Source organism: Aotus nancymaae, unplaced genomic scaffold, assembly GCF_030222135.1.
Source record: "Aotus nancymaae isolate 86718 unplaced genomic scaffold, 86718_ANA_hifiasm-v0.15.2.pri h1tg000076l, whole genome shotgun sequence".
NCBI classification, from domain to species: Eukaryota; Metazoa; Chordata; class Mammalia; order Primates; family Aotidae; genus Aotus; species Aotus nancymaae.
In genome coordinates this window covers 1,416,930-1,430,081 of record NW_026988491.1, presented here as the reverse complement: position 1 = coordinate 1,430,081, position 13,152 = coordinate 1,416,930, and the positions used below count along the sequence as shown (strand labels likewise).

At 45.5% G+C, this 13,152-nt stretch overlaps 2 protein-coding genes across 7 annotated transcripts in view; one reads left to right on the top strand and one right to left on the bottom strand.

Annotated features, from left to right (window-relative positions):
• TFIP11 (tuftelin interacting protein 11) overlaps positions 1–4,841 on the top strand; it is a 20,878-nt gene extending 16,037 nt beyond the window's left edge. For all 5 annotated transcript variants that reach the window (XM_064367875.1, XM_021666182.2, XM_012464908.3 and 2 more), the window contains 4 exons: positions 210–453; positions 1,390–1,532; positions 2,025–2,190; positions 3,932–4,841. In XM_064367875.1, the coding sequence (XP_064223945.1) occupies positions 210–453; positions 1,390–1,532; positions 2,025–2,190; positions 3,932–4,287 (909 nt within the window). In that variant the 3' untranslated portion in view covers positions 4,288–4,841. The remainder of the gene's footprint in view (positions 1–209; positions 454–1,389; positions 1,533–2,024; positions 2,191–3,931) is intronic.
• SRRD (SRR1 domain containing) overlaps positions 1–13,152 on the bottom strand; it is a 15,430-nt gene extending 2,278 nt beyond the window's left edge. Inside the window, exons 1-7 of one of the 2 annotated variants that reach the window (XR_010339327.1) lie at positions 12,986–13,152; positions 10,993–11,033; positions 8,295–8,554; positions 8,095–8,193; positions 6,101–6,255; positions 5,224–5,269; positions 4,355–4,811 (exon numbers count right to left, since the gene is read on the bottom strand). Coding sequence is in view for 1 of the 2 variants with exons in the window: in XM_021666183.2 (XP_021521858.2) it covers positions 4,566–4,811; positions 5,224–5,269; positions 6,101–6,255; positions 8,095–8,193; positions 8,295–8,554; positions 10,993–11,033; positions 12,986–13,152 (1,014 nt within the window). In the remaining variant the exon portion in view is untranslated. Of the gene's footprint in view, positions 1–3,687; positions 4,812–5,223; positions 5,270–6,100; positions 6,256–8,094; positions 8,194–8,294; positions 8,555–10,992; positions 11,034–12,985 lie in introns of those variants that run through there. The other variant, XM_021666183.2, reaches the window with a different exon arrangement.

Here is a 13,152-nt window from a genome sequence, read left to right as displayed (position 1 = left end):
TTTCTTCAGTAAAATTAGAATTGTGCTATTTCTGAGATGTAATACAAATGAATGGGCATATTTGTTTGGCAACGTACAAAGGACTGTAGACCTTGGCTAGAAGAGCATGGGGCCTCCTCCTCCAAGGGCAGCTCTTGCCTTTAACCACACAGGGATGCATGCAACTGCCCCGCAGGTGGCATGAACTGTTTCTTCTACCTACTTTGCAGGTGGAAAACTGGAACCCACTCACAGACACTGTTCCCATCCACTCTTGGATCCACCCATGGCTGCCCCTCATGCAGGCACGGCTGGAGCCGCTGTATTCCCCCATCCGTAGCAAGCTGTCCAGCGCCCTGCAGAAGTGGCACCCAAGTGACTCCTCTGCCAAGCTCATCCTCCAGCCCTGGAAGGATGTCTTCACTCCTGGCTCCTGGGAAGCATTCATGGTCAAAAACATAGTGCCCAAGCTGGGTAAGGATATGGGGAAAATGCATTCCACGTCCAGCAGCTTTGGTGCCCTGGTTTCTGTGGTCAGCGGTAATGATTTAAAACATAGCCTTTGCGTTCGTGAAAGTGCTTAGTACACGATATTCCTCACTGTGAAAAAGCTACCCTTTTGTGCAGAGGCTGAACATAAATGTAACTTGGGTCCTTTCTACTGTTTATTTACAACAGTGACTAATAGTCAACAGTGACAATATTGGACTCTGTGCCTTGTGGCTTTCCTGCTTGGCTTTGGCTTCTGGTAACAGGACAGCCATTGGAGTTCTGAAATTTTCATGGTATTTTACTCTAGGTTATGGGAGTTATTTCTGGGTTAGCAAAAAATATTTTTTAAGAATTGCTATGTCAAGAGCTTAAATTTTACCTTTAAAAGCAGATGAAAGCCTGAGCAACATGGTACAACCCCATCTCTACCAAAAACACAAAAACTAGCCAGGCATGGTGGCACGCGCCTGTGGTTCCAGCTACTAGGGGAGGCTGAGGCAGGAGGATGGCTTGAACCTGGGAGGCAGAGGTTGCAGTGAGCCGTGATCCACCACTGCACTCCAGCCAGGGTGACAGTGAGACCCTGTCTTGAAAAAAAAAAGCCAGGAGCTGTGACTCATACCTGTAATCCCGGCACTTTAGGAGACTAAGGTGGGCAGATCACCTGAGGCCAAGAGTTTGAGACTAGCCTGGACAACATGGCAAAACTCTGTCTTTAATAAAAATATAAAAAGCCAGCCACAGTGTGCACACCTGTACTCCCAGCTACCCGGGAGGCTGAGGCACAACAGTCACTTGAACCTGGGAGGCGGAGGTTGCTGTGAGCTGAGATGAAAACGGACATTGTCTTTGCTCTCTGTGCTTCTGTGGCTTTGCTGGTACTAAAGCTGTGCCTTACAGACCGGGTTTCTCTTCCAGGGATGTGTCTTGGTGAGCTAGTCATTAACCCCCACCAGCAGCACATGGATGCTTTCTACTGGGTGATCGACTGGGAAGGGATGATCTCTGTCTCTAGCCTGGTGGGACTTCTTGAAAAGCACTTCTTCCCCAAGTGGCTGCAGGTACACTTTGTTTTGCTTGGTTTTCTTGGGGAGGGAACTGAGAGGGGATTAAGTTAATTTTCTGCCAAGGCCTGGCTGCAGGTACAATTCCATAATGAAAATAAATTGCATGGTAGGGTAGGAATGAGTTAGGTCATCTTAATAGTGGGCACCATTTATTTATTGGACATTTGTCATGTATCAGAGGCTGTTCCAAGCACTTCATTTACTTTATCTCGGCTCCTCCCAGCACCCCTATGGGGTAGGCTGTGGTATCCCTGTTGTGTAGACATGGAAGCTCAGGCTGAGAGAGTTTACTGCATGGGCACTTTAGCCACCAGGCTGACTCCAAATCCATATTCATAAGTGCTACACTGTTTAGCTACTATAAATCCCTGTAAAATGGTGTCACTAGGCTGTAGAAGCAGGATCAAAACAAAACAAATGGCCCCTTCGGAAATCCTGCCTTCATTTGTTGCCATCATGGATGCAAGTAATTTTTCTTTTTGGCAGGTGCTGTGCTCCTGGCTCAGTAACAGCCCAAATTATGAGGAGATCACCAAGTGGTACCTGGGTTGGAAGTCTATGTTCTCAGACCAAGTGCTGGCACATCCATCTGTCAAGGACAAATTTAACGAAGCACTTGATATCATGAACCGGGCAGTGTCCTCCAACGTTGGTAAGTGAGGATTCCCATTCTGGATGTCCTGGCCCCGAGTTTCAGATTTTACACATAGAAATGACACAGAATCGGACTTTCTGGTTCCAGTAGGCAGCCTAAACCTTAGGTCACACTTCTGCACATAGTGACAGACTCTCGCCGTGCTGATTGGGGTGCGTGGTCAGCTGGCACCCATGGCCAGGTCTGCCATGACTGAGAGGGGCATCTTCCTGAGTGGAGATGGACTTAAGCAGTCAGATGATGTCAGTCTAACCCCAGGGCCTGCCCTCTTAACCACTGTGCTGTGTGGCCTTTTAAGGCTCATCCACGCTTCTGCTCAGCCAGCCCTGAGCATGCTGCTCAGATGGCACATCTTATAGTGAGGAGTTGGGCACACGGACTGACACTTGGTGATTGTTCAGCCCTTATCAACCCCATTTTACCTGTAAAACAGTAAGATCTACTGCATAGGCTAAAAGGGGGACTGCGTTCATGCTTGTGTGTAGCCTTTAATAGGTGGTGTCTGTGTTGTCAAAAACAGACAGTTCACTGTTCATGTACTATATCTATTCCCAAGTTCTAGGGAAGCCATTCTGCCTAGATTGTGAGTAAATGAAAGTATGTTTATATTTCTACATCTGGGAGCCTACTTCAGCCAGTCCTGTGCTCCAGTGTTGCTCATTAGCCGATTCACAGCATTGAAATGGGATCTAGTCTGTTTTACAGATAAGCCCAGCGAGGCTAAGAGCCTGTTCAAGGTCACATAGTTAGAGTGGCAGTTAGAACTGGAATTTCTATTTCCTGGGTCTTTAATTCTTGTTATTTAATAGTTAGCATATTCTGTGAAAACACAGATAAAGTATACTTCTCTGCTTGTGTAATTATCAAGGTCTTTCTAAAAACTCTTCCTTAGCTACTCCTGGCCTCATGTTTCCAAAACTGTTCCCTGCATACCTCTCAATTAGCACTTAGCATTTGTATTATCCTTTAAACACCCGTCTCAGCTCCCCAAAAACATGTGTCTTTCAGGATGGGGGACCTATATGGGTAAGTTAAAATAAGGCCAGTGTGGGCCATGTTTTCCAGGGTACTAAAAGTTGCCTCTTTTGTGGTGTGAAATGGAAACTGCAGAGCAAGGTGGAAACAGAATAGTGGGTGGGGACTCTCTGTTAATGTTTCCAGCTTTTTTTTTTTTTTTGAGATGGAGTCTTGCCCTGTTGCCCAGGCTGGAGTACAGTGGCATGATCTTGGTTCACTGCACCCTCCACCTCCCACATTCAAGCGACTCTCCTGCCTCAGCCTCCCAAGTAGCTGGGATTACAGGCATGCGCCACCATGCCTGGCTAATTTTTTGTCTCTTTAGTAGAGATGGGGTCTCATCATGTTGGCCAGGCTGGTCTTGAACTCCTGACCCTGTGATCTGCCCACTTTGGCCTCCCGAAGTGTAGGGATTACAGGTGTGAGCCACCGTGCCCGGCCGTTTCCATCTCTCAAAGAAGAAAACCCTTGCAGATATTTCATTTTAAAATGAATATTTAATAGTCTCTTTGGTTTCTAGCTACTAGCCGGAAACTTTCCAAAGTTTTTATGTGATACTGGCCAGTTGTCTAAACTCCCTCCAGGGTTGTATCTTTGAGGCAGAGCTGCCCTTCAGTGAGTCACAATCACTCTGGCACACCCAGACCTGGGCCAAGTCAGGGTCAACTTCCATACACTTGGAAACACCTGTCCTCACTGCCTTATCTTCTGTGTCTCTCAGGGGCCTACATGCAGCCAGGAGCACGGGAGAACATTGCCTATCTCACCCACACGGAGCGGAGGAAGGACTTCCAGTATGAGGCCATGCAGGAGAGGCGGGAGGCCGAGAACATGGCCCAGAGGGGCATTGGTGTGGCCACCAGCTCTGTGCCCATGAACTTTAAGGACCTCATTGAGACCAAGGCTGAGGAGCACAACATTGTCTTCATGCCCATCATTGGGAAGCGACACGAAGGGAAGCAACTCTACACCTTTGGCCGCATTGTGATCTACATCGACCGGGGAGTGGTCTTTGTCCAGGGTGAGAAGACCTGGGTGCCCACCTCACTGCAGAGCCTGATCGATATGGCCAAGTGAACTGTGGCAGGTCCAGAGACTTGTACCTGAGAGGGATGTGTTATGAATAAACAATATTTTAGATTACCTTCAAAAGGGTAACTTCTCTATTCCAGAGGTACTCCACATCAGGCCAGGTCACAAGGGATGGATGTAAAATGGGACGATCACTTAGCAGTGCGTGCATCTTTATACCAGTTATGTGGGGTATTGTCCTCAAAACAGGACAGCCGAGTTGATGTGAATTCCTGGCAAAGGAGTTCTCTGTAGTTTCTCCACAGCAGACTTCCCTTTAGTCTCTACCTCAGCCAACAATGAGTACCTGACAGTGAGTTCAGGTCAGTAGCTGAAGGATCTTCTGTCTTGTTCCTGATGATTTCAAGGTCCTCACAGTCCTGATAATCTGGTTCCTCCTGAAACTCCCAAGTATCTGTGGAGAGCTGTTCTAGCTTTTGTACAGGGAACCAGTGGACAGAGGTATCATTAAATGTGTCCATGTACTGTGAAGTCTGAGGAAACTCAAGCTCCTCCAGTCCTTTTAAAATCTGAGCAGAAAAATTCAAGCATGAAAACTTGATAGTAATCCCCACTCTTGGGGATTTACTTCACAGTAATCCCCACTCTTTGGGTTAAATTTCCATGTTACTTGTTACCCCCACTTTCCTTTTAAAAAAAATAACAAAGAGGATATTTCAATTTAAATGCTTTTGCACAATGAATTGGGTGCCCCAAGGACAGTGGATATCATGGACTATGATACTGAGAATAAGGGAAATAAGGAAAAAAACTAAGAGATGCATTAAGTGTCAAAGCTTTCTGGAATACAGACCCATGGACAGCTCACTGACAGTACACTAGCCTCACTTAGTCCCTGAGCTTCCTCATACGCGTGTAAAGATAGAATTCTTCACCGTTTCACACGCTTTTCCATCCCAGCCTCTTTATTCAGATAGATACCTTTGCAATGTAGGGATAATTTTTCTGCAGAATCCTTGCCAACAACCTAGGAATTAAAAAACAAGAAAAACAAAACAAAAACATGATGATTAGGAGGTATGAGGATAGTTACATTCAACTTAAGACATACAGAAGGGCAAGATGACTGAAGTACAGTAAGAATTCTGGAAAAAACTCGAGATGTGGAGTAGGTTAAATAGTTGAAAATGTGGGCCAGGCATGGAAATCCCAGCACTTTGGGAGGCCGAGGCGGGTGGGCCATTTGAGGTCAGGACTTCAAGACCAGCCTAGACAACATGGTGAGACCCTGTCTCTACTAAAAATACAAAAATTAGCCGGGCATACTGGTGTGTGCCTGTAATCCCAGCTACTCTGAAGGCTGAGGCGGGAGAATTGCTTGAACCCGGGAGACAAGTTGGAGTGAGCTGAGATGACACCACTGCACTCCAGCCTGGGGGACAGAGTGAGACTCCATCTCAAAAAAGTAAAATAAAATAAATGAATTAAAATAAATAGAAGCAAATACTCCAGTAATTGTGCCTATTTCATCAAGAGAATGACTGGGCAGACATCTAAGCACTGTGAGACAATGAGGATATGGGATCTGTAGGCAGAGGAATGAAATAGCTTTCCTTGTTTTCAAAAGCATTTCTATGTATCATAATGGAAGGGAGGAAATCGTGGCAAAAAGACTCCTTAACTTGCTTCATACCTTGAATCAGGGTTCTGACATCTCTTATCTTTAACCCTTCAACCAGTTCCCTATGGAAAAGCATTTCCCAGTATGGAATTAAGGAAACGTTTTCTGCTTGTGGGTCAATCTGAGGTATGGGTTTCACCTCAGGGCCTGACATAATCTCAGCATTCTCAGGCTTACCTCTCCTCCAGTCCTTTGAAACTGTTCCCAATGATGACCATCTTAGAAAGGGCATCTACTGACCAGTTACTCCATAAAAGATTGTTGTACAAGGCCGTCCCACAATGGAGCATGTAAAAGATGGTAGCCTCCCCACGAATACTCCGTTTCCCTTCCTGGGGATACAATATTCACAGATGTAAATGTGCCCACAACCTATTCTTTACAGCAAGGTGAGGGAGAGATAAGGATGGGGTTAATAATGAGACAAGCTAAAGGATCAAATGGAAAAAATCTCACTTTGTGGAACAGTTACAGTCGTATATGAAATCTATACCGTTATAGGATTAAAAAGCCAGGAAATCGGGCCGGGCGCTGTGGCGCACGCCTGTAATCCCAGCACTTTGGGAGGCCAAGGCGGGTGGATCACAAGGTCAACAGATCAAGACCATCCTGGTCAACATGGTGAAACCCCGTCTCTACTAAAGATACAAAAAAAAAAAATTAGCTGGGCATGGTGGCGCGTGCCTGTAATCCCAGCTCCTCAGGAGGCTGAGGCAGGAGAATTGCCTGAACCCAGGAGGCGGAGGTTGCGGTGAGCCGAGATCGTGCCATTGCACTCCAGCCTGGGTAACGAGAGCGAAACTCCGTCTCAAAAAAAAAAAAAAAAAAAAAAAAAAATCAGGAAATCATGATGTCCCGAAAGAACTCATGTTTACTTAACAAATGTACGAACACAATGCACTAATGGAGGGGCTTCCTGAGTCCATCACGGCAAGGGCAGGAGGGATGGTGATGTTACTTCCCTGGTATATTTCCCACCATGTTCAGTAACCCATGTTTCCTGTGTCACTTCCTACAGATCTGCATCATAACTAAGTCCTCTTCCAATGTCCTGGATGCACAATCACCCCTCCTGGGAATCACGGCTCTACAGCCAGACTCTAGCAGGGAACATAAGGCCCTTTGACCCTTGCCCACCTCTGACCTGCCTAAACTGGCAGTGGTTTCCTGAACAGCCAGCACTGCACAGCTGCCTGCAATCCTGGTTCTGTCCACCAGCAAACTCCTGGTGGACCTTCGAAGCCCAGCTCAGACCCAGGAAACCTTCATCCATCCCTCCAAACACCTCTCTTGTCTCAGTTCCTAGTACAAGGTTCTGCCTATTTCATTCCTCATTTACTTGTTTATAGGTCACATGACCTGATGTGAGCACCAGAACAGAGACTGGCTCCCATTTATCTTAGTCTTGGCAAAGCTCCCTGCCTAGCATAGAGCGGGCACCCAGAAAGATGATCTGAACTGAGTGACAGTGTTTTAAGACCTTGCCGAAATCAGGGAATGACTCTTGTCTCAACTGAGCCAAATTTTCATACATAATAAGCAGTAAGATGGCAGTTTCAGGACACACACAGGAATCAAATGATTCTAATCCCCAAGACAATGCAAAACCAAAATCGGAGGGATTTGCTTATACTGGCCTTGGACCTGTGCTTGAAAGATGCATTTCTTTATTCCACAGGTCTCAGAAATGGCAAATCCCAGCTATTTTGGGGGGTGCAAATGTGGGCAGAGAATTAATCCACAATGCACAGCCAGCTGCTATGGGTTTGACTGGGTTATAGCATCAAAGAGGGATGCTGCGTCCCCCTTTATTACCTCCCTGAGACAGGGTAAAATCCAGAAAGACCTCACTTGAGGCACCCAGACTTTTATTTTTCAATAACAACAGCAAATACCAAGTTAGCATAACTTCCAAATAATTCTCACAGAAATGGTGCAGACCTAACATGATCTGGTTCATGCTATTTGTGTAGTTTTTTTATGATGGGCACAACACAAGCCAAAATGTAGGTAACTGATTGGCTGGTTACATCTTTCAGGCATTGCGAAAGCAAGCGAGCGCTAAGAGGAATGGCTACCATTGCCAAGAATGCTGGTGTCCACAGGCAGAGCCTCGGGTCAGTCTGGTCAGGATTTCTATAGTTCAGTCTGCTCCCCTTTAATCCACTTACCTCGTTCTCACTGAGAACAGTCACACCAAGGGTGTTAAGTACTTCAATTTCAAGTTGGCTGAACAGAGGGTCATACACCCAACAGTGACTTCTGGGAATCTAGAAGGGAAGAATGAGTTGTTTACTTCCACCCAAACATCTGTGTGCACCCATGTACAAGACCAGAGGAGGAGGAGATGAAAATGAATCCAAAAATGTACCTGGCACTTCTCCAACAAAAGCAGCAAAAACGTTAGCTGGTTTCTAGCAACGACGCAGGCGGCAAAGTTCCCAATGCCGTAACACACACACTTCCAACGGCAGGTTCCTGTGCCCAGGGTCTCTCCTGGGATAGAGTCAGGGGCCACATCTGACTCATCTGGCGATGAGTCAAGATGCAGGTTTCCGAAGGTGTCCGAAAGAGTCCCCACAGGGGCCTTCAGATGTTCCAGATGTTTTGTGAGACATTTATTGATGGTTTCTGAAAGAGCAGGCCCCCAAGTGCAGTTAGAGGGCATGCTCTGACCCTGTGAGTCAAATCATCCATAAAAGAAGTTCATAGATTTGGGAAGAGATCAGGGCAGTAAAAGGTTTCCATTTTTCAGAGAGAAAAGCTGCCAGCCACCTTCCCAAACATGCCGGGACACACAGTTACATTCACCAACTGACAGGCTGCCCCTGCCCCTGGACTCCCATGTTCCAAAACCCAAGTGAATATTGTAAGCAGAAGTTGGGTTTCATTCACAGCAGTTTCCATCTAAAACTCTAATATGAACTCATTCTAATTTAACAAGAGGCTCCTGGTAAATGTAGACTATGCTCTGAAATTCATACTTTTAAAGTTGTAACAGGCTGGATGCGGTGGCTCACGCCTGTAATTCTAGCACTTTGGGAGACTGAGATGGGTGGATCACCTGAGGTCAGGACTTCAAGACCAGGCTGGCCAACATGGCAAAACCCTATCCTTACTAAGAATACAAAAAATTAGCCGGGCATAGTGGCGCATGCCTGTAGTCCCAGCTACTGGTGAGGCTGAGGCAGAAGAATTGCTTGAACCCCAGAGGCAGAGGTTGCAGTGAGCCAAGATCATGCCACTGCACTCCAGCCTGGGCAACAGAGCAAGACTCCATCTTTAAAATAAAATAGGCTGGGCACGGCGACTCATGCCTGTAATCCCAGCACTTTAATTTTAGGAGGCAGAGGTGGGCGGATCATCTGAGGTCCGGAGTTTGAGACCAGCCTGACCAACATGGAGAAACCCCATCTCTGCTAAAAATACAAAATTAGCTGGGCTTGGTGGCGCATGCCTGTAATCTCAGCTATTCAGGAGGCTGAGGCAGGAGAATCGCTTGAACCCGGGAGGCAGAGTTTGTGGTGAGCCAAGATCGCGCCATTGCACTCCAGCCTGGGCAACAAGAGTGAAACTCAGTCTCAAAGTTATAACAAAGAATGGAGTATACTTCTCAAAATCACACTATAAATGGCTAAAAGTAGGAACACTGAATGTGTAAAGAGTTTAAAGAAAAGGTAGGTTGGGGCTTCAAGAGCCTAATGAAAAACACTCTGTTTAAGTCTTCTCATGTAGAAGTAGGTTCGCTTGTCTCTCCTTTCATTGTACTGGTACTGAGTTTAGCAAAACAAAAAAGCCGTGCATTCCAAAAATAAGATACCAATTCTTCACTTAAGAAACCAGCAAAGGGCCAGGCACAGTGGCTCACACCTGTAATCTAGCACTCTGGGAGGCTGAGGTGGGCTGATCACTTGAGGTCAGGAGTTCCGAGACCAGTCTGGCCAACATGGTAAAACCCCATCTCTTCAAAAATACAAAATTAGCCAGAGGTAGTGGTATACGCCTGTAGTCCCAGCTACTCAGGAGGCTGAGGCAAGGAGGATTGTTTGAACTCAGGAGGTGGAGATTGCAATGAGCCGAGATCATGCCACTGCACTTCAGCCTGGGCAACACAGTGAGACTGTCTCAAAAAAAAAAAAAAAAAGGATCCAGAACAAGAACAGCAGCTACTCTGCTGAAAAAAAAAAAAAAAAAAGGAACCAGCAAAGATATCTTTAAATAAGACCCCAGGCCAGGAAAGGTTGCATGAAAAACTGGCTCTTCAGTTTTGATAGAAGAATTGGTGAAAACATTTTGGATAACTTGACAATGGATATCAAGTTGGTCACTGCCTTTCATTTAATTCCACTTCTGGGAATATATTCTAAGAAGATCATCCTAAGTTTGGTAAAAGCTTTATGCATAAAGTTGCTCATCACAAAATTATGTATAATAATTTAAAAAGGCTGAGTGTGGTGGCTCATGCCTGTAATCCCAGCACTTTGGAGGCTGGAGGTGGGAGGATCATTTGAGCTCAGGAGGTAGAGGCTGCAGTGAACTATGTTTGCACCATTGTACTCCAGCCTGGGTGAGGAGTGAGACCCTGTCCTAAAATCATAACTGAAAAACAAAGGAAGAAAACTAAATGTCCCTCAATAAAGATGATATGGTATGTCCATTTCATGCATAAATATTATGTTGCCGCCCACAACATAATATTTTAAATACTAAACAATCTCCACTATGTTTAGGAGGAGATTATAACTGCATGAGGAAAAGGCTACATTGTAATATCATGGAAAAGGAATAGGATAAATATAAATTTCAGCAATAATAATGACAACATTTATTGCCTTGTATACAGCAGGCCAGCATTTAACTACACAGCTTCAGTTCTCAAAACTACAGGATATACACATTATCCCCATTTCACAGATAAAGAAACTGAGGGTCAAAATTAAGTGCCAAAAGACACACAGTTGTAACGGGGGGAGTTAGTACCCATCCCTCTGTGAAGCAAAATGTCCTCAAATAAGGACTGATTCTCTTTTCTGCCCTACAACCACTACCCTTGGCCAGGTGGTACCCACCTAGTGCTGAACTCCAGAAATCAGAGATAAACAGGTCCTTCCTGTTGAGAAAAAAATGGCACAGTTATGTCCCATTCATTTCAGGGCTGCCCCAACATTAACTTTCCTGATCATGACCTGAATGCATAGAGAATGAGGTGCCCTGCAATGCACGGCCCACCCTTACCAAGTGATAGGAGGGGGATATATGTTGAACATGTCCAGAGCCAGAGCACATACTGCTGGGGCTCAGAGACTGCAGGAGAGAGGACGCTGGAGGAGGTTTTTGGTTCCCAGAGAGGTCTGGGTCTATTCTCAGTCTACGACAGAGCCTAGCATAGAATTGCAGCTTAATAAACAGTTGGTAAATGCTCAGAATTTGCCTTTCTGAGCTTTAGTTTCCTAATCTCTAAAATAGGGATAAAAATCATTCCCAACATGGAGGAGTTTAGAGGCATAAAATGGGTTAACATTTACATTGTAATACATAATGAAAAAAATGGGTTAACATTCTTAGCACATTGTCTGGCACATAGCAAGTACTCAATAAATGATCTTCGTTATTATAAATAGTTCTAAGGGGAAAGTAAAGAGACAAAATCAAGTATCTGGGCTTTCTTTATTCAAGTCAACTGGTTTTACAGACCCAGAGCAGAACAAAGTCAACAGTGAATTAAGATCAACTAGATTAAACTGACAAGCCACGGCCAGAGATAGTGATTATGTGGTTCAGAAAGGAGTACAGAGAATTGAAAGTCGGCCCAGAGGCTGCTGCACGTTCCTCACAGAAGGTAAAGGAGAGAGTTCTGATGTACATGGGAACGCTTTATGAACTGGTAAATGCGTACATAGATAAGCCTGTAAAATGCTGGCCCAATACTCAGGCAATGGTGATTGTACCACACTTGGGTGTTGGGAGAAGCAGGGAGCTCCTGGGGAATACTGAAGCAGTTGAGGAAATAGTGACAATGTCAAGGGATATGAAAAGCACCTTGAGATCTCCAAACTCCCAGGCACATTCACTCTCACTGGCACCCTCTGAGAACTTAAAAAGAATCGCAGGTCCTTTTTATTCAGGCTGAGCCAAATGGTCAGCAACTTTCTTTTCACAGGTAAACTCTGGGTCATTACTGAATCTTGATCCTAATTCTAGGGGAAAGGAGCACACAAAATTAAATCTAATTTCTTCCCTTGTGAGGGCCCTTCAGATGGTGATCCGAAGTACTAACTAAAGCTGTTATTTATGGAGCCTAAACAGAACTGCAAACAAAGGCAATAATACTAAATAACAATAATAGGTAACATTTATTGAGTGTTTCCTCTGTATTAGGCACTCTCTATGTACTTTCTAAGGTACGGAGCAAAGTATGTGAGAATCTGGGCTGGGATAAGCATCCAGCATAACGGAGAGCTGGAAGCACTGGTTTTTATCACAAAGACCTGGGTTTGAAATCTGGTTCTATACATTTTATTTGTCTCTTTGAGATTCAGTGAGCTACCAGCGTCCTAGAATGCCTGCGATGTTTAACATAAAGTGTGTAGAATGATTAAGCCAGTGTCAGGCACACAGCAGCTGCTTGATCATGATAGCAATCACGTGTTCATGTTGCTGCCCTCGTGTTACCACCACCAATAATACCAACATCGACATAATATCAATAGCAAACATTGGCACAGTGCTTATCACGTGCCAGAAAATGGTTTCCGTTTACTAATTCATTGATTCCTCAAAACAAACCTAAGTATGTACTATTTTCGTCCCCATCTCACAGATGAGAAAGCTGAGGCACAGAAATTATAAACTGCCCAAGATCACGCAGCTGTAACAGGGAAGACAACCTTCAATTGAACGTTTACTATAATCCTGATCTTTAATGAGCTCGTTTCCTACGTTAAATCCTCACAATAACCCCTTAAAGGGTGTGCATTATATTGCCACTTTATAGATGGGGAGACTGTGGCTCAGAATCGCCCATGGGCGCAAAGAGTCCACCAGGGTCGACCCCGCACTCACTCAGCGTCCGAAATGTGACGAAGCACGACTCCGCTGTCAGCCTCGAATTCCGCCTCGGTTTGCCGGAGCGCCGCCTTCCTCTGCCGTGGCCGTCGTGCCGCCGAGCGCCTCTTCCGCGGACCAGCAGCCTGCCAGGATTCCTGCGCGGCAGCTCCGGCGGCAGCCAT